Source organism: Urocitellus parryii, chromosome 5 (assembly GCF_045843805.1).
Source record: "Urocitellus parryii isolate mUroPar1 chromosome 5, mUroPar1.hap1, whole genome shotgun sequence".
NCBI classification, from domain to species: Eukaryota; Metazoa; Chordata; class Mammalia; order Rodentia; family Sciuridae; genus Urocitellus; species Urocitellus parryii.
The window spans coordinates 200,270,407-200,297,442 of NC_135535.1; the positions used below are offsets into that span (position 1 = coordinate 200,270,407).

General features: G+C 46.7%; 1 protein-coding gene across 2 annotated transcripts in view; it reads left to right on the top strand.

Moving 5' to 3' along the window:
• The first annotated feature begins 624 nt into the window (after positions 1-624).
• Positions 625-27,036, top strand: part of Grk5 (G protein-coupled receptor kinase 5) — a 192,152-nt gene continuing 165,740 nt past the window's right edge. For both annotated transcript variants that reach the window (XM_026384279.2, XM_026384280.2), the window contains exon 1: positions 625-871. In XM_026384279.2, coding sequence (XP_026240064.1) covers positions 820-871 — 52 coding nt within the window. In that variant the 5' untranslated portion in view covers positions 625-819. The remainder of the gene's footprint in view (positions 872-27,036) is intronic.

The window sequence follows — 27,036 nt, forward strand, 5'->3', positions numbered from 1 at the left end:
AAAGTGCACTTTTGTTAGCTAGCTGGCGCGTGTGCGTGAGCAACTGCGGGCAGTGGCCTGGCCAGAGAACGGAGCTCAGTCCCTCGTGGGCCGCGTGTGCTCTGAGAACGCGGGTCGCGGCGCGCTGCCGGGCCGACGGTCTTCCACCGGAGCTCGCCCTGACCCGCACGGCTCATGCCGGGTGGCGGTGCTTCGACCGCCGCCGTGGCTTGTGGGCTCTGAGCAAAGAGGATAGGGGGCAAGACGGCCCGCGCTCTTCTCGGCGGCGCTGCGACCGACTCGCCCCTGCCCGCCGATGTCCCTCCCGGGGTGCGTCTCGGGCTCCCGCAGCCGCTCACCCGCCCCGCTCCGCGCGGGCCGGGGACTACAAGTCCCAGAAGGCCCTGCGCCGTGAGCGCTGCGGCGGGAGGCGCGTCCAGGCCGACGCCTGTGCAGTGAGGCGGCCGGAGCCTGCGAGTACCACACCCCCGGGAGGGACGGAGGGGAGGCTGAAGCATCCGAGGCATTAAAGCATCCGAGGGAGCCGGAGGGGAGGAGAATGGAGTGACAGAGACACGCGGAGGGTGGGGGGTGGGGGGGAGAGTGTTGAGGGAGGGGGGAGGGGGGACACAGAGGGAGGAAGAAGCGGCGGCGGCGGCTCCTCTGTGCAGAGGGGGAAACTCCGAGGGCTCGGAGCAGGAATAATGCGGTAGGCAAGGCGGGCTGCTGGCTCCCGGCTCCGGCAGCGCGGCGGCAGCCCGAGCAGCGGCAGCAGCAGCGGCAGCGCCCCAGGCGCTGACAGCCCCGCCGGCCGGTTCCCTCGCTGACCGTCGACTGTCAATGGAGCTGGAAAACATCGTGGCCAACACGGTCTTGCTGAAAGCCCGGGAAGGTAAGCGGCAGGGCTGGTGCGTGCCTGGCGCATTCTCCGCGGGCCGGGGTGCGGGTGTCGGGCGGCGGGAGTGCTGGGGCTGTGCGCGTGCAGGATGCCCGCAGTGAGTTGTTGCGAGCAGGACCTCTCGGAGAGCTGCTCTGCCAACCCTTCAGGGATCCCACCCTTGAACTCAAGAGAATTTGAACTTGGGCAGAGAATGTTGCATGGATTAGGATGCTGAAATAGCCCCTGGTTTCCAGCTCTCACCCTGCACATCGTGCCCTTTCGGCAGCTGTTGAAAGGTCAGTTGAAAAAGCATTCTTTCAGGGAGAGACGAAAATGTGCGAATAAAATAGCTTTTCGAGTCGGTCCGAGATGATCTTGAGTGCGAATTGGTGAGTGTGTGTGTGTGTGTGTGTGTGTGTGTGTGTTTTGCGCGGGGTGGGGGGGGGGCGTTGGAATGAGCAGAAGCCAAGTCTTTGCCTGTTCAGGCTGTTGATAGAGACTATTGCTGGAAACCATCCGCTGGGAATGTTTCTTAGGGAAATCCCGTCGTGTGGAAGGAAGCCTTTTAAAGGCAAAGTAAGACGTTGAGAAATTAGCCAGTTCACAGAATAACCAAAGGGTGGCTATGTCAATCACACAGAGAATAATTCAGGGGTTCAGGGGTGGTTATTACTATTTCTTTCTGAGGTTAGAAGACAGATGAAACTGAACTGTTTGGTTTGGGCTCAGTTAAGAAAGGTAAGTAAGTGTACTGGTGCTTAGATGCCTTTTGGATGCAAATCATTAGACTTCCTGCGTTTAGCTGTCAGGAAGTGTCATCTAAACGGAGTGGATAATATCCTAAGTCATACCTATAAGCACATATTTTGATTCTTCTTTGAGATGAAAAAAGAAGAAAAAAAAGTGGCCCAGAAACTTAGATGCTTCCTAAAAGGATTGTGTGGTGTATGTATAATCATACATATTGAGGAATACCTGGAATTTATGTAACATCTCTTTTGCCAAGATTCGGGCTCTGGTGTGCAGCTTTTTTTATAAAAGGGGAAGTGGTTTTTTCCTTTCCTGGGAGGAGGCTTTATTTGATACCCAAGGTGGAAGGCTGACAAAGTAAGATCTTGACTTTAGAAGGATCCTCGGTGTGCAGCCCATGAAAATGCCATACCTACTTCTTAATATTTTCATTCACCCACTTTGATGAATGAAGGAAGAATTTCTGGCCAGCAATAAAACGATCTGTGTTTATCCAGCCCATTCCATCACCTTGTGGCTCCGTACATGCTGTGCGGGAAGGTGATGTACAACCCGCTGTGAGCTGGGTTTCAGCGACTCAAACCCATGTTCTCGTCACACTTTTGCGGTCATTTGTCGCTCTAAAGCAGCCAGCAGCCACCCGGAAGATTTGTTTTGAAAACTCCAAAGGGAGCCAGTTCTTTGAAACCCCTGAGCAGAGTTTAAAATATGCTGGTCCATCCCCCTCCCCGCTTGGCTCAGCTTTGCTGTGAACAGACTTTCAGGGGAGACTGTTACTTGGTGACTTCAGTTCTAAGGCCTAAGATCTTTTTGTTTTGTTTCTTCCCCACCATAGCTTGATGTGTTTAGTGAACCGGATCAAGGTGGGGGCCGATCAGCTCTCCCCTGGGCCAGACTGCTGTCCTGAAAGGGGAAGAAGGGGGGGGAAGCCCCTGCTGGCAGCCTTTGCAGCCAGCCACCTAGTGGTGGGACACAGTTGTACATCTCAGGGTCCTAGGGCTGGGAAAGTTTTTACCCTCCCTGGGTTCTGGAATTTCTTGGGAAACCTTTGCGTATCATGGTGCTGGAGGCCTTGTAAGTTTCACTGGTTGCTCCTGTTGCCCAGGGATCCTGCTCATCAGATTTGCTGTGTTGGACCTCTGTTTGCCTGGAGGGATGCTGTTTTCTTCCCTCAGCATTTGGTTGCTACTTTTAAAATGGTTTACTTAGGGGCTGGAGATGTGGCTCAAGCGGTAGCGCGCTCGCCTGGCATGCGTGCGGCCCGGGTTCGATCCTCAGCACCACATACAAACAAAGATGTTGTGACCTCCTATAACTAAAAAATAAATATTAAAAAGAATGGTTTACTTAGATATCCATTATCCCCCCCGCCCCTTCCCGCGTTGTTCTTCCCAGTGTTTTTCTCTGAAATGAATTTTCCAGCTGATATTTTTGCTTGTCAGGTTTCCAAATGTTTTTTTTTTTTTTTTTTTTTTCAGCGCCTTAGGGAGGGACTGCAGGCCAGAAGCGTATGGAATGACTGACTCCCATTGGGGCAGAAGTACAGTGATTAGAAGTGCTTAAGAATGTGCCTTTTGCTTTTTTTCCTTTTAAAGTCTTTTTCAATTTTGCTGTGAGGTTTCGCTAGTCATCTCATGGTGAGAAATAGCTCTGGATGATGCTTTCCAGAGGGGGCGAGAGGGCTTTGCCTGTAAGGAAGCGGGATTGACATGAATGAGAAATTAATCATTTACACGGAAGCTTCATTTTAAAACTTGCCTTTCCCCTTTTCTCTCTTATGTCTAGAGAGAATCCATAATTTTAAGAGCTTCTATTTAATAAGGGCCGGGCCTTTATTAAAGACTTAAGCCTGTATATCCTAAAGAGTATGGAAGGTTTTAGAAGCAAAAACAATTTATTTTTCTCTTTTCAGTGCTCTGTTTGAGGTTATTCTATTAATTTTAGTAATTCTCCACATAACCATATTACCTAAATATTCAGAAATGAAAGTTTCAACCAGGTTAGTGAAATAGGTAACATGAACTTTATAGGGCATGAAAAAATCTGAGTTGTTTTAGAATGTTTAAAAACACTTATTAGGGGGCTGGGAATGTGGCTCAAGCGGTAGCGCGCTCGCCTGGCATGCGTGCAGCCCAGCTTCGATCCTCAGCACCACATACAGACAAAGATGTTGTGTCCGCCGATAACTAAAAAAAAAAAAAATACATATATATATATTAAAAAAAACACTTATTAAATATTCTTGCGAATCGTTACAGATGAGAAATATAAATGGCAAATGTGCGATTTAATTTAGTTCACGTAACAAAATACATTGTACACAATTTAAAATGTGGCTTTCAAGTAAAAGTCACATTTGTCCCAAACAATAGAGAGATCTTGAAGAAAGATACACTCTGTGAATGCTGGGATTTGTAGTTGTCCATGATGGTGGGTGACTTTGGGACCTATCTTTCCATATTATTATACATTCTTTTTTTTTTTTTTTCAACCCCCCCCCTATTATTATACATTCTTAAAGGCAGATTTCTTGTAAATTCATTGTACCTTCAATGAATATACATAGTAAGACATATCTAAAGTAGAAAGTGTTAATGAGGCAATGAAGTAGAAAACCAGTAAGTGGATTAGAATAAAAATGATTCTTTTAAAATAATTAGAAAGCATAGCAATCAAGTCTCACCTTGTGACAATTGTTTTGAAATAAGATAGAGATCTAAGTTCAAAATTCTAAGTCCACTGAAATGTATTTTGTGGGCTGTTTTTTTTTTTTTTTTGGTCCTGATCTCGTAAGAAAACATCAACTTGTTTACTCTTGACTTTAGGTTGTTCACCCCAAAATGGTTAAGGAACAAAGAAGGAAATCCAGACTGAATTCACACCAATTTATAAAAATGAGCTAAGTGATTAAGCATTTAATGCAAAAGAGACCCAGACTTACTCTTCTATCTATTTACATTTTAGAATTTTAGAAAATTGGCAGGCAAGCTAGTGTTGAAATAATGTTAGCAAGAAAGAGTTTTGCAGAGTGCCTTTTGTGTGTTTCTTTTTAGTTTATTGTCACAGCATCATAGTCTAGATCTGTTGTCTCACTACCAGGGGAACACTGGTGAGAAGAAATTTTGCAGGGACCCACTTTTCCTTTCTTTCAGGTCCTTAGTAGCCATATCTGGTCAATAAAGATGTCACCAGAAGTATTGATCACATTTTCCTGAGCTGGACCCTAGCAAGCACAGGAACTGAGAAGTTTAGGAACGATGTGATGACTTTGCCATTTGTCACAAGAATATGCAAGAACAATTTTCTCAGATAATTCTGTGTCTGGATCTTCCTGATGATCAAGATTAGGGACTGGAGGGAATGTGGAGCTGGGGCCAGGGGAGAGGTTAGGGAGGGCAGCAGGCGGGAGTGAACTGGCATCCAGCCCTGGGAGGGGCAGGCTGGGTCTTGGACAGACCTGACATTCCACAGCAGGGCCAAAGCCAGTGCCCACCACTCCACCTCTTTCCCCTGTACCCCTTGTTCCCTTGCAAAATTTCTTCTCACTAGCTGAAACCAAAACACGACTATATTAAGTGATTAGAGTATTGAGATGCCCGAAGCTCACAGCCGTCTGACAGCTTAGCTGGGGAGGCAGACTTAACACCCCTCACCCCCACCACCCCTTGCCCACCCCAGCTTCAATCTTAAGGCGTGGAAGAGCAACAGCTCTCATCCTGGCAAAGGCTACTGAGCGTGTGAAAGCGTCTGGCCTAATAAACACAATGCTGTTAAATGAAACTGCCTTTCATTTTTTTTTTTTTTGTGAATTTCCTTTTCAGTACTGACAACTTGGAGGTAGAGAAACCAAAAGCAATGTTTTCAGAAGGCCTTGCTCTCTAAAAGAAAGTTTTCAAATGCTGATTGTAGTTGATCTAGCTGCCTGTTTTTATAACCATCAGATAAATGCCCACAAGACTCTCGTCTTTCAGTAGCTTAGCTGCTTCTTGTCAGATTCTAAACTCTAAAGAGCATGATTCTTCCAGTGCCCAAACTAATCCTTGTTTAAATTATGTCTTCAGAAGCCATAACTCTTGTAGTGGCTTGCTAAATGATACTCTTTGGGTCTGCGCTGAAGGCTTCAAGAATGCCCAAGTGAATTTCAGGAACGGCTCTAGCACCTTTTTACCAAGGGCTGTTCAACCCGTGCCTGGCAACTCTCAACGTTTTTATGAAACCATTCAGGACTATTTAAAGTTAACATTCGTTAATATTTGTTTCTCAAGATAAAACATTATAATATTTAGTTGTTTTTGAAATTAAAAAAAAATTTAGGCTGGGGGGTAGGACTTAGCTTACAGTTACAAAAAGGTGTTATTGCCATAGAGCATGTCATTCAGAGGGGAGCCCTGAGAAAACAACAGAAAACCAGCGGCCCCAGGAGACCTGCTGAGAAGACGATGAGGAGTGTCACTCACATCAAAATAGAAGAGTGAGGACAACGGGTCTTAAGATGTGATTTCAAGTGACTAAAGTAGATTGTGGACCTGAAATATAGGGGTATTTTCTACTTTGAAACATATCCTGTTTTGCTTAAGTGAAAAATTTAAAATTAAAATATCCTAAATATTGACAGGATTCATTTTTCGAGATTCTGTTTGCTGCCATTCAACCCTGGAGGAAACATTCCATTTTGTATAAATCATGTTACTTTTTAAAGAGAAAGCACTTACTTCCTGACTGGACCCGCTTCCACCCCCATTTCTCATTTTGAGAAAATGGCTCTTGAATTGTCTTCTGAAACTCTTACAAGGGTAAATGCTTTTATTCATTCATTCACCATTTGATTGTTGAAGGACCCCCGGGGCAGAGGTGACACTTTTGGTGTCACTTTTGGTGTGAACCTTGGATAAACAACGCAAGAGATGCAGTTGGGTGCCCTCAGTATCTTTTTAGGCTTTTTTTTGGGGGGGAGGGGTTGCTGGGATAACACCCAGGGCATTTGCATGCTAGCTCTACCACTGAGCTACATCCCCAGCCCTTTTTAGACTTCTAAACTATTAAGTAAACTAGATGTGAGTACAAGTGGATTTTCACCCCCAAAAGTTGAGGCTGACTGTGGCATGTAGTCCTTGGTGTCAACTCTGTGGCTGGTGAGGCTGTATTGACTCTGCTGTGACTAGAATTTGGACAATGACTGGAGGACCAGTATGATTTAAGGGTAATTAAAAGATCTTGCTCGAGGGATGGGTCTGAGTCTGCAAGACAACTGCAAATTTTCTACAACATTGTGTTTTTATGAAGGTCAGTTCATCCAAATGGAAACCACTCAAAACAACAGCAGGAAGACCCTTTGGGTGGTCAAGGACAAGGACTGGGAGGAAAGCTAATGTGCAGGACTGCTTTCCACCCAGAGCTTTAGCGCCTCTCTGGGCAGAGGCCTGGGCAGGCTGATGCTTGGCGATTCTGGACTGGAAAGTGTGGCTTTAGGCCTCCTTCTGTGTTGGGATTGGGTTGGGTATGTCCTCTGACTGACCTGTCATGGGAGTGACCTGAAAGGATTAAAGCATGCCTCTAACCAGTGCTTGTCCATTGTGGTATCCACTAACTGCATGGCATGAAATCCTGCCAGGGTTCACTGGTAACATCCTCCTGACACGAGGCAGTAATAAATCAAGAAGAAGGGAGGGGGGCTGGACAGCTTCTTGGGACTATTTCATCTAAGAGGAAAATTCAATTTAGTCACCATCGTGGATATTGACAGTGGTGGTAAACTGCCATATGCCTCTTCCTTCCTGTTTTGTTTGTTTGATTTTTGCAGTGCTGGGGATTGAACTAGGGAAGTGCTCTGCCACTCAGCCACACTCTCTGTCCTCTGTTTTTATATTTTGTTGAAAAATTTGCTTAAATGGAGCAACTGACTTTTCTGATTCAAACTAAATGCACTATGTAGACACATGCAGACCCCATGTTCCTCCTCAGAACTCCTAATGTGAGGATGTTTTTTGAAATAGTTATTTTATTAAGAAAAAGAATAATAAGTTGTGTAAGGACACCAGATCCACAGAAGGAAGAAAAAGAAACTTCACTTCAAAAAAGTGATCTAAAATCAAGGTGAAAATAGGCAAAACAATTTGAAGGGCTGCAACTTCTTTCCAACAGGACAGACTGAAGTGAGTAAGACTAGGAAGAAGATGTATTCAAAGATGTCAAAGACAGACTGTTCTTGTAACCACTTCAAAATGGTTTCTCTTTCAAAACTGTTTCTTGTGAGATTTGAAACATTTTAGCAATAACCCAGTTAGGGCACACTTATAAAGGAAAGGAAAGCATCTGAAACAATAAAACAGTTAGTTGCTTGTTCTTCATCCTCTAAGCAGGATCTATTTGAAATCCTGCCAGGGTCCACGGGTAACATCCTCCTGACACGAGCCAGTAATAAATCAGGCCACTTTTGAGAGGGCTGGCCATGTCTCTAGAAACTTGTCATCTGTGGAGGGTCAATATTTTTTAAAAAGGCAATGATGAAATGAACCTTTGAGGACAACTTCTGGGGCCTGCACAGAAAGCAAAAGAAACTGATGAACAGATAAGAACATTCCTGTGTGGGAGGTGGCAGAGGCCACAGGCAGCCAGGGCCTTGGCTGAGTTAGGCCTTCTCAGCCTCCATTTCCAAAAGAGCAGCCACCCCTGCCTGACCAATTGGGGAGCCCAAGGGCAAAGAAAGGGCATCCAAGGTCATTTGAGCTGTGAACTTTTTTCTGAGCAATTTAAGGTAGATCTCCCCGACTCTTCAAAGCATCTCCATGTCCAAAACAAATCTCTCTTCTCCCCTGTAATAACAGAAGACAAAAACCAAATTCATTTTTCAGGGTTTACGGTTTTTAAAATGTAAATTCTCATGAGGTTGTGTTTGTGGAAGAGAAAGCAGGTCTCTGTCAGATTCCCTGGGAAAGAAGACAAATCAGGAGCATGATTTTCCTTGCAGACCCTGATTTCAGCTATCAATTTGAGAGCAGTTGGATAAAGCAGTTGCTACTAGGTAGTGAATGACTGATAGGTGACCCTTTGCAGAAAGTGTTTCTATTTTAAAAGTATAACTGTGTTTCAGCTCAAGTGAGTCTGGACCGAGGGGCAGGTGGAATATGTATATATATGTGCACACATGAATAATCACGTAAGGTTATAACCTCCCTGGAGTCCCATTACCTGTATTCTTCCTCCACCTCTACCCCTCCTAGTAATGAATCAAATGTGCAATGTTATCCTTTTGGTATTCTTCCTGGTAGCAGCGCTAATGTACAAAGACTTGTCCCCAATGGGCAAGACCTTAAAGCAGATGGGTAGTGGTGTGTGGGGACATGATGGGAGATTTGGGGTGGGCCAAGCATTGGCAGTGGTGCTACTTCCTTTTCCTGGCAGAGCCCAGAGGTGGGCAGTGGGAAGGCAAGTTCCAGCTCACATGGGCAGGACACATCTGCCCCACATGCCCTTCTGACTCCTCAGGACATCCTTGCCTTTAGGCACCTCTGCCCGATGGTCGCACCTGAGCTGTATGTCCAGGTTCTGCAGCTTTCTTTACTTAATAAGTAAGTAAAGGGCTAGAGTGGCGGAGATGGGAGGATTTCCTCTGAAGAGAGGGCATGATGTAGCCTTTCCCCCCAGAAAAGCTGTCTCAGGGTTAATTCCTTTTCATTCTTTTTAAGTGCTAACATGTCTGCATTTAGGAACATGCCAGCGCCGCCCCCCCCCCCCCCGCCGTGTTTCTGTGTGTGTGTGTGTGTGTGTGTGTGTGTGTGTTGCATTAACTTTAGCAACTTTGTGAGGCAGGGGAGTCTCTAAGAACTGTGGACTTCCTGGGGGGGCTGCTGTCAGACTTGGGATACTGGCCAGGAGGTAGCATGATGTCACTGACTGATAATGAGGGGACAGGAAGTCAGGCCTTTGATCTGCTCCTGCAGAGGAGGTGAAGCTCTAAACTTACCCACCTCAGGAAGGGAAGGGGGGGGTGAGGGATAGAATTACCCAGCTCCAGGATGGAGAGCACCCAGCCAGGGTTATTAGCCTGCATATTTGATTAAACGTCTTGTGAAATCTCATTTGAAAATGGAATCCCATCTTGGCTGTCTTAATAGCACTTCTGAAATGGAAACAAGCTGAGAAGGGTCAATGAGTGGACCTGGAAACGCAGCTTTAAATGGTTGAGGCAGAAATGTGTTCTGCTCGCTCAGTGTCCCTGGTTGATATGCCCAGCAAGAGCATGAAGGGATGTGCGGATAACATCCCGTGAGAAGGAGCAAGTCTGGGAAGGGCCAGGTTGGGGTGAGGACAAAGAAATTAGCCGTTGATGTGCATGGCAAAGGCCCAGTGCTATTGTGAGTGGATGCTACTTAGTCTGTTGGCCACAGATTAGGAGCATGCCTGGGACCTAATAGGTGTTCAGAATGTTTCCAGAGTGAGTGACTGATGAGAGGAGAGAGTAAGATCTTAAAGAAAAGGCCCTGGTGTCATAGTAGAAGGTTAGTTGGGGAATGTTTTGACATGGTTAAGAAAAATTAGCCAGGTGAAGGGGTGCACTCCTGTAACCCCAGCGATTAGGGAGGCTGAAGCAGGAGAATTACAAGTTCTAGGGCAGTTTTGGCAACTTGCAAGACCCTGTCACAAAATAAAAAATAAAAATGTGCTGGAGATTTAGTTCTGTGGTAACGTGCCACTGGATTCAATCCCTAGTATTAAAAAGGAGGGGAAAGAGAAAAAGAAAGATTGATGAAGGGTTGAGGGCCAATAGGAAAATGGTTTCTAAATGTTTGTTTGGAAAGGTCCCCTCCCCTCATAGCTGGATGTGATTTGTTTTTGTTATTTTGGCAGAAATAAATATTTGCACTTGACCAAACATTGGGGGTGACGGTTCTCCCCACTTCCGAGGCTCTGTGTCAGTCGCAGGAGGAGCTTCCTGCTGATGATACTCATTTCTGTTTGGCCCAGTTGAAGGTGGCGTGGGTTGCGATCTGCACATGCTTCTCACATCACTAGAATGAGGCTGAGTGATGGAAAGAAAATGGGAAGCAGAGCCGTGATCCTTCCAGACCCGGGAATGGCTCATGACCCGGTATTTGAAGGATGTAATCCTTAAAGAAAAATTGCCTTTTTGCTCATGGGCAGGGAGGCTGGATCCAATTAAAAACAAGGAAAACGTATGTTCACTCGAAGGAAAAATTTCTAAACAGTCAATTCTGTAATCTCTCCGAAGGGGAAGAGGCCAGCGTGGAGGGGCTTTATGGACGGTGCCAAACCCTGTGATCTATAATAATTAGTAACCACTGGTTATCCTGCCACAGGCTCCTTCTCCCAAACCACTAACCATTGCTCGGTTGGAATGCACCAGGCCTCTATATGTCCCCAGATGTCTTCCCTCCACAGTGTCCAATTAGAGGGAATTTTAAAAATTAAAGCTTAATTCTCTAGAACAGATAGCAAAATATAAATTAAGGAAGGAGGAGCCTGATTTCCCCAGACAGCTGACTGGGTTACCAAGGCGAGGCATGGGCTTTAGGATCCTTCAAGTTCTCTTCTTAGTTTGCCCTTTGATCCCCGTCAGGTGGCTGTTTTATATCATGGTGCCTGGTGTTCTCCCTCATCTTCTTGGTAGTTTAAAAACATTTCAGGAATGATTGTGAGAGGGTAGAGGGGTTCAGAGGCCCAGCAGAGTCAAGGTAAGCGCTCAGATTGGAACCCCGGTTTTTGGAATTTGTGCCCCCCCCCCCCCAGCCCGAGTGCTCTGTCTAGGGTGTAAGAATAGGGCCGTTCAGCGGGAGCAAAATTCTCTTGAGAGGAGTCTGGATTGGCTTCTGACCTTTCCCTACTACCATGAATCCAGTATCAGGTTGGTGGTTATTGCCTACCTAACACTGTGCTAGGCTTGGGGAACAGGATGCACCTTGAGCTTCTTTGTTCTAAAACAGTAATTTGAAAATTATCAAGCCTGTTGAGGCCATTGCCTTATTGAACATTTCCAATTCTGTATTTATTCTCTACCGTCACAGATGAAGAATCTCAGGCCCGAGAGGTGAGTTGTGTACCCCAAAGCACCCCGTTGGTTCCGGCGCCTGGACCTGGTGCCACACCAGGTCTCCCGGTCGACTCTCTGGACCCCACCACAGCTGCTGTCTTTAGTAGTCATACAGCCATTTGGAACATCATTGCTAACATTTATGAGACCTTAAGAGACGAATCAAGCGTGCAGCTGTGACTCACGGTTTACCAGGAGTCATTCTATCCAGTTTTTAAGATTTCAAAAATCTGCCCAGATAATGCCTGCGCTCTCAAGAAATTCAGACAAAGCAAAAACATGAAGAAGTAAGTCAGAGTCTCTGTCCCAGTCCCACCGCGGAGACGCCTGTCAGTGTCTAGGTGGTGTCCCTCGTGCTCTGTGGGTGTGCACGCACGAACAAAGAGATGTAATTCTACACAAATGGGGTCCTTGTGTACACGCTGTTCTGCAGCTGTTTTCAGTCAACAATATGTTGCAGAGCCTTCCCGTATCTGTGTTTATAGTTTCCCATGAAATGAATGGGTGTTAGGAAAAACTGTGAGAGGCTTTGGAAGCCAAGTGTGTTCCAGTGGAATGCTGGGTATTTTCTCGCGGACCCTTAGGGGTTATCCGGTTCTAAGGAGGTCTGTGCCTTGATTGTCTCTGACTAGTTTTATGTTAACCAAGCCCCATTTAGGTCACTTAGGTTTCCTAGTTTTCAAGTGTATTATAAGTAGTGCAGGAATAGCCTGCCTATTGTAGATTTATCTTTAGGCACTTACTTTAAAGACTTAATTTTTCTCCCTCTGTGGGAGTATCTGCCTAGTAACATACTCCTTCCTTTGGGGAGCATAGTTGTAATTTCTGAAAATAAGTGACTGTAGGGATGGCCGCAGCACATTTTCTTATAAGAAAAGTGCATGGTGCATGTGCTGGGACATTTTTGAGACCTTTAGGATTTAACTTCCCTCACCTCTGAGTAACCAGTCATCTTTCCTGTGGTATTCAAAGCTTGGATCAGGGAAATCAAGGTGGAGTTCAAAGACCTTACTTGTCAATGACTCTTTTTGCATGTGTAAAGCAGGCAGGAAATACAGGTCCAGAAACCAAGTCTACAGCTTCGTAAAGAGGCCCTAAAGGGGATCCCCTATTTCTTATCTTTGACCCTTATTGTCACTTGTGGGTAGACCTGGGAGTTGTGACTGTTCTTTTTATTCCAACTTGAGACATAAATAAAACAAGCTCAGAGAGGTAAAGCCATTTTCCGACATCGCACAGCAAGGACCCACTTTGCCTCCCTCTTGCGATGCTAACTCCTGGTTCCCATCAGGGCTGTTGTGTTTGGCTGCAGGCTGCACAGCTCTTCAATCACAAAGGCAACAGTCACGCATACCTGGGTCAGAAAGTGTTTCGAGTAAGGGGCGTTCTTTCCTGATCTTCTCTAAGGTGCCACACATGCTGGTACTGGCTCCTCTCATGTCCTTTGCTCCTGTCTTTATCTATAAATGTTCAACTCGGTTGTAGTTCTTCTGTCCACCATCATCAGTAACTGCTTTGGTTGAGAGTTTGCATGTGATTTACCTAGATGAGGATTATAGGGTTCCCACCTTGAGAATCGAAAGTGCAAATAAAAACAGTACAAAACAAGTCTGGGGCCCTTCCTGCCCCCTCTCCCTCCCTCTTGAGATAAGCTTGGCACGAGGGCAGAGTCCACATCCCAGGGTCTTCAATAATTTTGTAGATACTAGAGGAGAGAATGGCCTTTTCTTCCTGGAAACATTTGTGGGTGTGTGAGCTCATACTGTGGCTCATGGCTGCCTGGAAGCCTCAGGGTGATCATGAGGAAAGGCCACCCCTTAGTGGACAAGGCTGTGGGCTCAGTGTCACCTCTGAGTGCAGGAAGGAGCTCACTGCACCACAGCCAGTGCCTTTCCTGGAGGAGGGATTGAGGTCCAAAGGAAGCCCATATGTGTTGCCCTACTAGGGCAGAAACAGTCTCCAAAATAGGACGAGTCCCCAGGCCTGAATCTAAGAGCTCAGTAGCTCTAATAACACAGCTTTGAAGTCCGTATGGGTCTTGTAGGGCTGCTGTAACAAAGTACCACAAACTGGGTAACTTAGAACACAGAAATTTATTGCCTCACAGTTCTAGAGACCAGAAGTCCAAAGTCAAGGTGCGGGCAGGGCCCTACTTCCTTGGAAAGTGCTAGCAAGGATCTGATTGGTTCTAGGCCTCTCTGCTTGGCTTATGGATGACTGTTTTCTCCCTGTGTCCCTTCTCCTCCTCATCCCTCTGTGGGTCTCTGTTTCTGTGTCAATTCCCCTTTTATATAAGGACACCATTCATGTTAGATCCGGGCCCATCCTGAAGGCCTCACTTGAACTTGATGGCTTCTATAGAGGCCCTGTTTCCAGATAACATCACATTCTGAGACACTAGGTTTTAGCACTATGGATTTTGGGGGACAGAGTTGAACCCATGACACAGGCCCTGTGGTGAGTGGGAGGCTTACTGGGGGAGCCTGGTGATCTGTTAGAAACTCCCTAGGAGGCTCTTGGGGGAGCCAGGCATGGGAACTGCTCCTTGGTTTCTGGAGTCTCTTCTGAGACTATCTCAGAGACTCACCTTCAGTGTGGATCCCCACACAGTGCTCTGCTCTGCAGCACCCCTGCCATTGGTTTCTGCCGTCTGCTCAGATCTGTCTAGTGATGGAGAACTCATACCCTCTCCCAAGGAGCCTATCCCATTTTGAACTGTCAGATAAAAGAAACGAACAAATAACAACAACAACAAAACCCTATCAGATTTTAAAAAGTATTATTTAAAAATATACACATAGGCATTATATAGGCCTCTTGCCTCACTCATTAAATTGCAGATTCCCTGAGGGGTGGGACTAGGTTTGTCTGCCTGGGCCTTACCAGGTGCTAAAGTATCTCTTCTGCCTGTCAAGGCTAAGTGCACCGGGTGCAGTACTGACCAGTGGGTTCTGGTTGTGTTTGGAGATGTTCAGGATAAATGCGGCACTCTTTGCTGAGGGGCTCTTGTAATGCTAGATGACAACTAGGATGCCCACTGGAAAACTGTAGCTAGAACCCGGCTTCCAGATTCCCAGGTCCTGGTCTGTTGGGTGCCACTGTGGAGCAGAATCTGCTAATAGATGGGAACAGTGCTGTTGTGAATGTCTGGCAAAACTCAAAGATAGAGCAGTTTAATAAGTTGCCAGAAGTAGGATCAGATACCCACTTTCCCCCCCTCGGGGTTATATGGTGTCTTCTCTTGGTTTTGAGTGTGCCACATTAACATGTTTCAATTACCACTGAAGGTGCTAGTGGTGGCTCTGTGAGGATCTGAAGAAGGGAAAATGTGCCACCAACATGCCATGTGACCTTAGGCACATTGTTTGACTTCTTTAAGCCAAACTGTCCTCGCTGTGTAAGTGTACAGCTTGGCCTGGGTGATCTCTGGGGCTCTTTTCAGCCTTCCAATCTTGAGAATTTGCTGGTTCATTTTTCACTGATAGTAATTCAATTGTGGGCACTTCCTAATAGAAATTGGATGTTAATTTGAAGAGCAGGCATTACACATTAAAATGAAAAGTACCCTGGAGGAAAGAATTATAGCCAGGAGGAGTTACATGTGTAATAGAAACAAACAGGACAAAAACTTGTTACTGCTAATTTAACTGATGCCTGCAGTCAAGAAAGGGAAATGTATAATTCTAGTATTTTCTTGAGTGGATTATAGGAAGGAAAATTAGATAAAAAATAAAAATAAATAGTTTAGTTGTTTTACACTATATTATCTTAATAAATATATTATCTTAATAAACAATCTTCCTGGAAAGTTTTAAAATATACATCACTCTGGCCAAAGAAAACAATAAATACATATTGTTCAGAAAATGTAAGAATTTTCCAGCTAGACATGAGCAATGGAAAGCTTTGCAGGTGGACTTGCAGATATCCCAGGAGAAGTCAGAGATTGACAGGTGTTACTTGCTTTTCCAGCCTTGTGATTGGGGTCACTGTCGTCATCCATAGGGGCACCAGCTGGGGGTGCAGATGGGCACTACAAGCCCTGCTATGAGATCCAGGCAGATTCGGACCTGCTTCTTAATTCTCCTATATTGTCTGCTTTATCTTGACAGGTGACACACAGATTTCATCGTCTAGGGTGATGCGATGAGGATTCTGGTTCTTTTCTGCTAAATTTCCTACAAATGAAGTCATAAAAGATGGAGACCATGATTTGTGGCTCCTCTGTTGCTTCATTGCTGACTTGCCCAAAGCCATCAGGCTAGTAACTTAGACTCTCTGAATCTTTATCATCACACAGGGCTGATGCCCTATGATCATTAGGTCATAGAGACTCAGTAACCACATGAATAAGATAGAAAGTCCAGGGTAGACCCAAGTACATTTAAAAATTTAGCATATAGTAAAATATTTAAATCAATGGGAAAAGAACCTTACTCAGGAAATGGGGCTCAGATAACTAGCTAAATCATTGTTGGGAAAGATACAATGTTAGAATTCTACCTTATACTATCTAAAACAAATTATAGTTGCATTGATGATTTACAGTTAAGAAGTGAAACTATAAACATTCTAGAAGAAAACATAGATGGATATTTCTTATTTTAGGGTACAGTCACACAAAAAAGGGACATATCTGACAATTTTAAGTAGTTCTCTATGACAAATAAGATCATAACAGAAGCACAAAGTCAAGCGACAAGGTGGGAAGATATCCTGAACATAGAAGATACCTGTAAAAATCAGTCAGAAACAGGAAACACCCAAGAAAGAGATGAGCGAAGGACATGAAGAGGAAATTCACAAGAGAAGAAATACCTAGTAGACAAGACATGTCAGGCAGGAGTCTGGGTCGTAAATGACAGCAATTCAGTCTGAACTAGGACAGATGAAGGAGAAGTTGCAGGACTCTGGGGTGTCTTCATTTCAAAAGAAGGGCAGGTAGCACAGGGCCAGCTTGCCTCTGAACCCCTGCAATCTGGAACCTGGAGGCCATCGGCACTCTTCAGCTCTCTTGTCTACTTCTGTCCGTCTACCAGCTTCATAGTTTCTGACTTCTTTCTACATATGGTGGGGAAACATGTCATGGTTTCACATATTACATTTTTTCACCAGGGGCCATAGACAGGTACTTTGTTCCTGAATTCTGATTTGAAAAATCATAGGAAATGACTCTGATGATCTGTCATGTGTCCATTGACTACTCTGGAACAGTTAACTTAGATTACAGGCATCAATTCTTAGGTTGTAGGCTTTAGGCATGAAGTCATAGAAGAACACAGCCGCTAGCTGAATGTGGTGGCACATGTTTATAATCCCAGAAACTAGGGAGGCTAAGGAAAGGGATCACAGGTTCAAGGCCAACCTGAACCACTTAGTGAGACCCTGTCTAAACAAACAAACAAATAAATAAATAAATAGGGCAGAGGGTATAGCTCAGTGGGAGGGCACCCTTGGGTTCAATCCTCATTACCACAAAGGCTGGGCGGAAGAAGTTACAAACAGAATAATGAACTATGTAGGGAGATGGTTTCCAGGGAAACCAGAGGGTGCTGGTCAGATAGGAAGTAGGTAGGGATCCACCACATGTGAAAAGCTGCTCAGTTTCACTAGTAAAAAAGGAAGACATTCATAATGCCTCATTATGAAAGTATGGGCAAATAGGTTCTTTCAAACATTATGCACCCACTGCTGATAGGAGTGTAAATTGATAAGTCTGTCTCAAGGACAGTTTGGCAGTACATACATCAAAAGGTTTGTGTAACCCTAGGCCTTAAAATTTCATTTTTGAGTCTTAATCTTAAGGAAATGTCAGGGTTTAAATGACATGTAGGAGGTTGTTCGTAGAGGGATTTTTAACATAGGGAAATGGGAAACAATTTCAGTGCCCTCCAGGAGAGCATTGGTGGAAAGAATCTTGGCAGATGAACTAATGGGCTCATGTAGCCATTAAGAATTATGAAAATTAACTTTTATGGACATAAATGATATCACAGTGGACAGAAAATTAGGGAGGAGCCAAGATATTTCCATTTGGGGAGGGGGAATGCCTAAGACTATATATATATATATATATATATATATATATATATATATATATATATATACCACTTGAGCTGGGTGTGGTGGCACATGCCTGTAATTCCAGATGCTTGAGAGGTGGAGGCAGTAGGATCTCAAGTTCAAAGCCAGCCTCGCAACTTAGTGAGGCCTTTAGCAACTCAGATAGGCGAGCTGCCTGTCTCTAAATAAAAGATAAAAAGGGCTGGGAATGTGGCTCAGTGGTAAAAAACCACTGGGTTCAATCCCTTGAACCCAACAACAACAACAAAACCCCCAAAACAAGACAAACAAACACTGTGAAGGAACCATTAAGAAAAAAATTCTTTAAAAGAAAAATAAACATGCCAGGTCCTCTGACCTAAGCCTAGGCTCTCCTCCTTAGCAGTTCACCAGGGGAAATCATAGGATCATCCCAGCCATGCTACTCTAAGGATTCTTGAAAACTCTCCTTGGACTCACTTCTTGACTGACGGTTAGAATGTGTGAATACTCACCTTCGTGCACCTTGCACACTTTTTTGGATTCTGCTCCAAGGTAACATGTCTTTGTATTTCAAGTGTGAATTTGATTTTGGGCAAAGCCTGCCTGCCTTCATTGTTTGGAGGCCCGAAGCAGGCAGTCTCTCTGGGTAGTGATTTGGAAGTGGGAAGTTGTGAGCAAGATGGAAAAGTAAGAGAAGAATGAATGGAACCTTCCTAGTGCCCTGGGCAGGTTTAGGGTTTACCTAAAATTTCTGGACACTCTCTTTGTTAAGCTGGATTTTCTGAGTGTGCAGGTGCGTGTGTTTGCTTTTACAGTAGCCACCATCCTGCGCTTTATTTGACAATAAAACAACACTTTGTGGGAGGTGAGCACCGTGATTCTTGCTTGACAAGCTGGGGAGCTGATGAAGGCAGCTGACTGTCAGGAATCCTGTACCCAGGGATGTGCCAGCGGAGGCTGGGTTCCTGTTAGCGCTATCTAGTGCACTAATGGCCCACTAATGGGCAGGGGTGATTTGGGAGGCACAAAACCAGAGTCCACTGAACTGATAAGATTCAAGACCTCCTGGTCTGAGGCTGGGCAAGGCATTTCAGGAATGCAAGGATTAGAGACACTGCTCTTCCCCTTCTGGATGCATGTTCCAGTCTAACTGAGGGAAGGATGGGTACAGGGCCAGTTCCACTGCAAGGCCGACTCTAGGTGCAAAGTCTTGATGGGGACAGGGGTCAGCACAGGCTTCATCCGAGTGGTGGCGTTGGGCTGGTCCTTGAAGACAGGTGGCTAATGGCGTGAAACAGGTGCCAGGCGCAGTGAGGGATGCCTTATGGAGACTGATATATTTTTTATGACAATCTGATGTGTTAGGGACCATTGTTTTTGAGAGTCTAAACTAGTTTTTCAAGGACCCAGGGGAGAAGAGCACTGAAACTTGGCTTTGACCTTCCCGCCTGTGCTGTGGGGAGGATTCCTTTGCCTGAGGTTACCGGGTGGAGCCCAGTGGACACACAGTTTCCTGGCTGTGGGGAGGACAGAGCCAAACAGGGGTGACTTGAGGGAACATGGCAAGGTGGCTGTGTTTGCCTGGAGCACAGGCAGGCTGGAGAAGATGTCATGCGGGAAGATCTCCGGACGCCAGGCCGAGAAGTTGGGAGTTCACCTTTTAGGCAAAAGGGAGCCACAGGAGTCGTTGGGCAAAGGAGGCTGATAACAGCTGTGTTTAGAGATACCAGATCTGGCTGTAGAGACTGCAGGCCAAATGGGCACTGGTTCTGGGGGGGGGGTGTGGCCCCCTCAAGGGTCTGCAAAAAGATGAGAGCGGTTTTGGGGAGGCCAAATGGATGAAACTTGGCACCTTAGGGACTGGAGGTGAGTGGACGGTCAGAACTATGAGGTCGATGCCCAGGTGACACGCAGGGTGGTGCAGATAGGCCGCTGGCTCTGGGGAAGGGAAAAGTTTGGCCTGGGCCTGTGGGTGGAACCTCCAGAGTGGAGCTTCTGGTGATGCAGAGCTGCCCTGGGTCAGAGGCACCAGCACATCAGCAGCTTCAGAGAAACTGAGGATGGGTGGCGTCGGTTGTTTTGCTGGCCCAGCACCTTCCCGTCTTCTGCTGATGGCACCTCCATTGTTTCTGAGGGAGGTCACTCTTCCCAGACTAACCAGCCTTGGGTGGGGTAACTGTTCCTGGGCGCCGTCGGGGAACACGTGACCCTCCCTGGCCAATCCAAGTCCTGATTCTCCATTGGCCCTCTGGGACTGGTTCTGGGTGCGGTGAGCTGCCTGTCTGCGTGCCACAGCCTGCCAGGGCATGAAGGCAGCTTGGTACCGGCTGAATCAGAAGCCATGGGGTAGAGGGGGGTGTGAAGAAGGGAGAGAGACAGGATGGAGATATTGACTGAGCGATGGACATTCTTCATCACATTGATTTTGATCGCCAGCCATCCTGGGAACCAGATGTGTGCCCTCATGGCTTCCTGTTTGGGCAAAATGATGACTCAATGTAGTCACAGTGTCATGACTCACTCAGGTTAGAAGCCACACCGTTGGAGGATACGTGTTTTAAAGGTGACAAGCACAGAGGGGCGGCCATGGCTAGGGAGGAAGAACTCTTGAGTCAAAAAGACTGAGTGTGAACATTTGTCCCCAACTTTTCATAGGGACAGGTGCATTTGATGTTTGCCACAAACAATACAGTCCCCGACCTGGATGCCCTGTGGGACTCCAGTTGTAAGGGGTAAAAATCAGGAAATAAAGTAAACAAACATTGCAGTCACCATGGAAATGTGAACCCAAGGTGTTAGGAACAATCGCTGCATGTGAGCCCTGGCAGTGGGTTCCCTCTGCGCACACGCTGGTTTCAGCCACATCTGCTCTTGTGGAAGCCTGGACATGTCCTTAAAATCATGACATCCCAGCTCCTCCAGGGCTGGGTGAGCCTCCAGTTGGCCTCGGTTTCATCTCCACCAGAATAGCTGTAAACCCAGCTCACAGCTTACACATGCCCTGGCCTCCTCTCAACTCCCTTTGGGGCAGATGCTATTTTTAATCCAGTTTTACAGATAAGAAAATGGAGGCTCAGAGAGATTCCCTAACATTCCCGAGGTCACAGTAAGGAATGCAAGACCTGGGATTTGATCCCAGGCCCTGAGTCTGTGCCCTTTTAGCATTCATAGACCACACACGACAATACCACGTCGGTGAAGAGAGGAATCGAGAATAGCAGTTCACCCTTTCTTTACGGTCTTATTTCATTCACTTCCTGCTGCAAACCTATGAGCTAGGTACAACTGGTGAATCTCGTTTATGCATGAGGAGATCAAGGCACAGAGGATTTAGAAATCTTGTCCAAATTCCACTGTCAGTAGGAGGCAGAAGTATATTTTGGGATTATGTTTTTCAGATGGATTTGAAATGCTAATGTGCTTTAAGTTTAATTTGGAAGCCAGAATGGGTGATAACTGTAATTTCTAAATCTGGCTTTCATCAATCGTGATGTTCTTCATTTGTAGATTTATGTTAAAGAAGCAGATCAGGGGAGGGAACAGGGTGGACCGAGAAGAGTGGCGACTTGTCTGTTGATGGAAAGCTGTATTCTGGAGCTCACCAACATGTAAGGAACTGGACAATGTTAAAGCAAAAGATAAGGTTTGGAAACAAAATCACACCAGCAAGTCTATGCAAATTAGTTCCTTGGTGAAGAAAAAAGCCCAATGTACTACTGTTTGTGGGCTGTCTGGATGTGTTACAAACGCTGTGGACGGGGAGTGTGTGTGTGTGTTTTTTTTTTCTTTATTGAGGGCCTATTACAAGACATATTCGGGTGCTAAAATTCTCATGAATTGGTTCAAAAACAAAAAGCATGAATCATTTTAAAAATGGAGGTTCAGAGAGGGCCTGTGTTTGTTTATTGCTTTTTATTGTGTGCCTGTTTACAGTAGATGTGCCAAAAATACTTTAAAAAAATATACTTTTTCGTTGTAGATGGACATAATACCTTTATTTTATTTGTTTATTTTTTATGTGGTGCCGGGGATTGAACTCAGTACCTGATGCATGCTAGGCAAGTGCTCTACCACTCACTGAGCTACAACCTCAGCCCCGATAAATGCTTTTTAAATAAATGATAAATGGAGGAATACCCAAATTCTGCCTCACATCAGAGAGTGTAGAGTTGGGCACCGTAGTGGCCTGCTCAGGGAGACCCCGTTTCTACTCTCTGGCTCCAACTGTGCAGGGCTGTGTTAATGAAGCACTTTGTGCTGGTTATTTGCTATTATCCTGTAGTGAGTACTAAGTACGTCTCACTGTTTTCTCTTCTAGTTTACAATTTCCTTCTCTGTTGCACAGGTAACGTTAATGCCACGACCACCGTTCTGCATGCTTCGTGTTTACAGGAATTCTGTGAGGTCCGTGCTGTCAGGAGGCCATCTTACTGGGGGAGACTGAGGCCTTCAGCAGTGACAACTGGCCGGGCAGCTTGTCTCTCTTTAGTTGTCTAAACTGAGCGAAGGAGCGTGACTCTTACGGGGTGTCTGCCTCTCTGCTGTGTCTAGGGAGGGAGGTACAGGCCTTGGGTGGACTTTGGTTCAGTCACTGGGGCTGGAGAGTTTTATGCTCTGAGGACTTTATGCTCACTGTATCTCGTGTGTTTTTATTGGAAAAGGGCCACCGCCTGTCATCTCTCTCATAGATCTGTTTCAACAAAGCTGGCTGTAGAGGGAGTTTCTGGAAAGTGAATGCAGGTAAAGTGAATACGAGTGAAGCAAAACCTATTTCCTGCCTAAAAAATAAGATTGCTTCAGAAGAGGTCCCAGGGGGCCCCCCAACCTGCAGAGGAGCCGGACTGTGAGGAGTGGGGGGTCCAGGACCTGCTTTTGGCCACATCCCTATTCCCAGGCCTGACCGTCCCCCACCATCTGGGCTGTGGATGCTGCTCCCAGGACTGTGTTCTTTGTGCAGTTGTTAACAGTGCCCCAGGTGCCAAGGTCTAGTTTGCTGCTTATCATCTAACCTAGAGGGTACAACTGTCCAGAAAATCTTATCATCTAACCTAGAGGATACAACTGTCCAGAAAATTTGTAAATCAGAAAATCTCCCAAGACCTCCCTGAGTTAAAATTGGTTATCCGTTTGGGGGCAAGGTTCGAGGCTCTCCCTGTCACTGTGGGCTCCCCTTCCCTCTTATATTACACCAAGTCTCCTTGACTCATTTCTGTCTCTTGACCAGCCTCTGGCTCCAGGGCTCCTGTCTTTTTCCATCGTGTATTTGCCTTGCAAACTTTTTATGTAAAAAGAACACATTTTCCTTTGGACAGGCATAGGCCTGACTTAAAATGTAATTTCCATAGGTACTGATTTTGTTCCTTCATTCTGGAGAACAGAGCAGGTCCCTATGTGGAGAATTTGTGGCAGGAATACATGGGAACAGAGAGGACACCAGGCATTATCCAGGTCTCCCACATGCTAGGTCAAAGGGTTCCCTTTGAGAAATGAGAATTTGTACCAGCGACTCAGGAGGCTGAGGAAGGAGGAGCATAAGTTTAAGGCTAGCCTCAGCAACTTATGGAGACCCTGTCTCCAAATTAAAAAAAAAAAAAAGGACTGGGGGCTGGGGCTGGGGCTGGGGCTCAGTGGTAGAGCGTTTGCCTGGCACGTAGGAGGCGCTGGGTTGGATTCTCAAGACCACATATAAGTAAATAAATGAAGGTCCATCCACACCTAATAAAATATTAAAAAAAAAGCACTGGGATAGACTCAGTGGTAAAGCACCCCTGGATTCAATCCCCAGTAGAAAAACGAACAAACAAAAGAAGAAATGAGAAGTTTACAAAGTTGAGGTGATAGGAATATTCCAGGAGAGGGCCTCAAACTCCAGAGAGATGGAGGGATGGAAGGAGACAGCGGGTGGAGTGGGCGAGAGAGGGGTGAAAGACCCTTCCCTCGGCCTTTCCTACCCCCAGGGAGCATTCTGGGAACTAAGGACGTGGAAGCAGTGAGCTTAGCCCAGGCTGAGCTGGTGAGGTGCTGTTTACGGATCCTCACGGGAAAGACGGTTGTGGGCGGGCCTTTGCCCTCCTGTCCGTCAGAGCCGCTGGGAGGGCTGTAGGGGAGCTCCAGTTAAGGGATGGAGGGACTCTGAGATTTGCTTCTTGCATTTCCTGTCTTTCCGTTCAGAATCTGCCTGGGGGGTTCAAGGGCCCATGGCTGATGTGAGGAGGAAGGGACTTCTCTGTGCATGCACACGCCTGTTTCACGTTCTGAATGTTTCCTGGGCCCAGAGAGGGGTTTCTGGTCTGAAGAGGAGAGGATGCCCTGGGAGTCCTGCAGGTGGAGTGGCGGGCTCTATGGGTTTCCTGGGTGGAGGGTGGACCGGAAGGAGTGGGGCCTTGTTCTGGAGCTCTCAATTAAACTTTGGACTGGCTCTCCCAGGGAGGTAGCCTCATTTCCTCTGGAGGTTTAAAATCAAGAGCAGAGATTGGATTCCATCTGGACTGGAGGGTGTGGCCTGCTTGGAGCTGGGGTGGACCCGTGCTCTCCCCAGTCTTCTTTGTTCTGAGACTAGACACCCCGCCCCTCACAGCGGCCTGAGAACTTCCCCTGGGGAGAAAGGTTTCTTCTCAGCAAATCAGGGTTACTGCTAGAAAAGAAGGCGTCCTGAATCCTTTGGCTTCTTGGGCGACACCCACCTCCTGCTGGCCCCGTGGAGCTGCTGTGTCAGAGTGGAGCAGTCTCTGACTTAAATTGGGGGGGGGGGTAGGGCCGCGGGCCCAGGCCCAAGATCCACACACCCTGCTTGCTGTCAGGAAGCCATCAGCCACGTTCTTCAGGGCTCCCATGTCTGATGAGAAAAGAGGACCCCAGAGAAGGGTGGTCGCATGGCTGGGGTCAGGATTCATAGGGACAATACATTACAGGGTCACCCTACCACGAAACAGCAGCAGCAGCAGCTCGGTAGAGAACTTTATTTTGGAAGGTGGGGGTAGGATGGGGGGAGTGTTAAACCCAAGGCATTTGGAAAACACAATGATTTTCTATATACATACATAGATTTTTTCTTCTTTGGTAATCTGGATGACACAACTTTCAGAATCGGACTTCTTGCTGGAAACAGAGGGAGTTTTGTTTTTTGAGAAGCTCATTTAAAAAAAACAAGTGGAATGTGAGTCCGTGGGGACAGGCAGCCCCCAAGGACCTGAGAAGTCCATGATCGGAAGCTGCACATCTGGAACACCCAGGAACGCACAGGCTCAGGCCACAGGGCCCTGCGGGCAGAGGGAGCAGGATTGTGCTGGACCTGGCTGAGCTCTGCTCAGGGCCACTTGGTCCTTCTGTGACTAAAACTGCTTGCCAAGGGTGGGGACGAGGGGTTGAGATGCTGTGTGCCCTCTCGTTGACCACTTCTTCCTGTGGGGCAGAGAGGCCTCCTTTGGCTTCGGCCTCCTCACCTGGAAAGTGGGGTGTGGACCATCTCTTGTCCCCAGGGCTTCTGTGAGAACCTAGGGGAGGAAGCAGAGGAGCTGGGATGAGCAGCCACTGGGAGGGCTTGGCCCTGTGTGTTCACAGGGATGCTGTCTCCCATGGGCCAGGGGGGTGTGGCCCTCAGGCACCTTTGTGTCAGGGGCTGCGTGGTAGGTGGTCTTCAGTGCACTCTTTCCAGTTCTGTCCACCACCGAAGGTTCAGCTTGCCGGCACGTTCACCTTGCTCTTCCTACCACGGAAACCTCCTTCAGCCTCTGTCCCACACTGCTAACCACAGGCTTCTCTGGGAACACAGACCTTTGGCCAAAATGAAGTTGGCATAGCCGTAGTAAGAAGTTTTATGGCAGTGTTGTGTGTCATTGTGAGAATGGCACCCTGGCCGGCTCATAGTGGATGTTCACTCACTCACCCTGTGGACAGGCCTTGGCCTCTACTGTGCTTAGGCACCGGGGTCACTGAGGTGGCTAGGAGATGTGACCTTTGCTTGATCCTGGAACTGGCCTTCGTCAAGGATAGCCTACAAATAACACAAATGTAGGGGAACCTTTGTCCTCTCAGGTTCAGTGCCTGAACACAGGGCTACAAATGAAATTGACAGAAGACAGATTAACAAGGGGGAAACCCCCATATTTAATATCTACTTAGACATGGAAGTTCACAAAGAAAGGTGGCTCAAGGAAGTGGTTGGAATTTGGGGCTTATATACCATCCTAGGCTCAGCAAAGAAAAATGGAAGTGGGGCAAGTGATGGGAAGGCAATGGAAGAAATGCATGATAAATACGGGTTATTTAGTAAGCGTTGTCTCAGGTGTCGAGAGTTGTCTAGTCTTCCTGCTATGTGAAGAGGAGGGAAAGAACTTTATAAGTGGAAATTTATGTCCTGCTCGTAGACAGACAGTGGGAAGGCAGAGAGCTAATTGCTTTCAGCTCAGAACAATCCCTTGCCAAAGTGGGGTGGCATATCCTGGGTCCCTCCATTAGTAACTTAGATTCTATTAAGGAAACATGAAGGCCTGGAGACCAAAGATTGAGCACTGAGTGGAAAAGTGGTACCTCCCAATCTCGCATGGAGTCGGGGCTCTCAGGGATGCCACCTAGACTGGAGAAAAGGCAGAGGCTCTGCATAGCTCAGAGCCTGTGACTGTGTCCCCTCGGCATTCAGAAGGCCTCTCATAGAGCGCTGGTGCTTGGCTGGCCATACCTGGGCTTGCGGTTCACAGGGCACACGGCTGGCACCAGGCAGACTCCTGTGCACCGAAGGGCTGCACTGGCAGTGTGTGCCCAGCCGTGTCTGTCACACACATCCTGTGCAAGGTCAGGGTTGTGGCACCCAGTGAGATCTGCCCTGGGGTCAGCCGGTGAGGGGGCCAGACCAGCATTGTCTCATTTGATGAGTTACATAGACACCCAAAATGAAAGTTGTTAAAATAATGTAGAAATGTGAAAGATAATATTTGAACTCTAAAGCACAAGAAACAGAGCATTAAAAAAAAAAAAAAAAGAATCCCAACTGTAGTGCTCAGAAATCCTTTGGCAGCAAGTGATATAAACTAAAATCTAATTAGTTTAAACAAAAATGAGAATTTATGGAGTCATGTGTCTGGGAATCCAAATGTATTCCTGGATTTCTGGATCCAAGGATTCAGATACTCTCCCTGGGGTTCTCTGCCCATCTCTACTCGTCCCTCTTCCAGTTAATTCTTGCTAGGTCAGGAGGTCAAGTAACAACTCATTTAGGGGCCCCAAGGCCAATAAAGTATCTCTTCTGAAAGCCAGCAGGAAGTCCTGGAAAGGACTCTTTGGTGACACCACATCATTTGCTGGACTTGGAAGGAGAGGAGAGTGTGGGGTGGGGTGG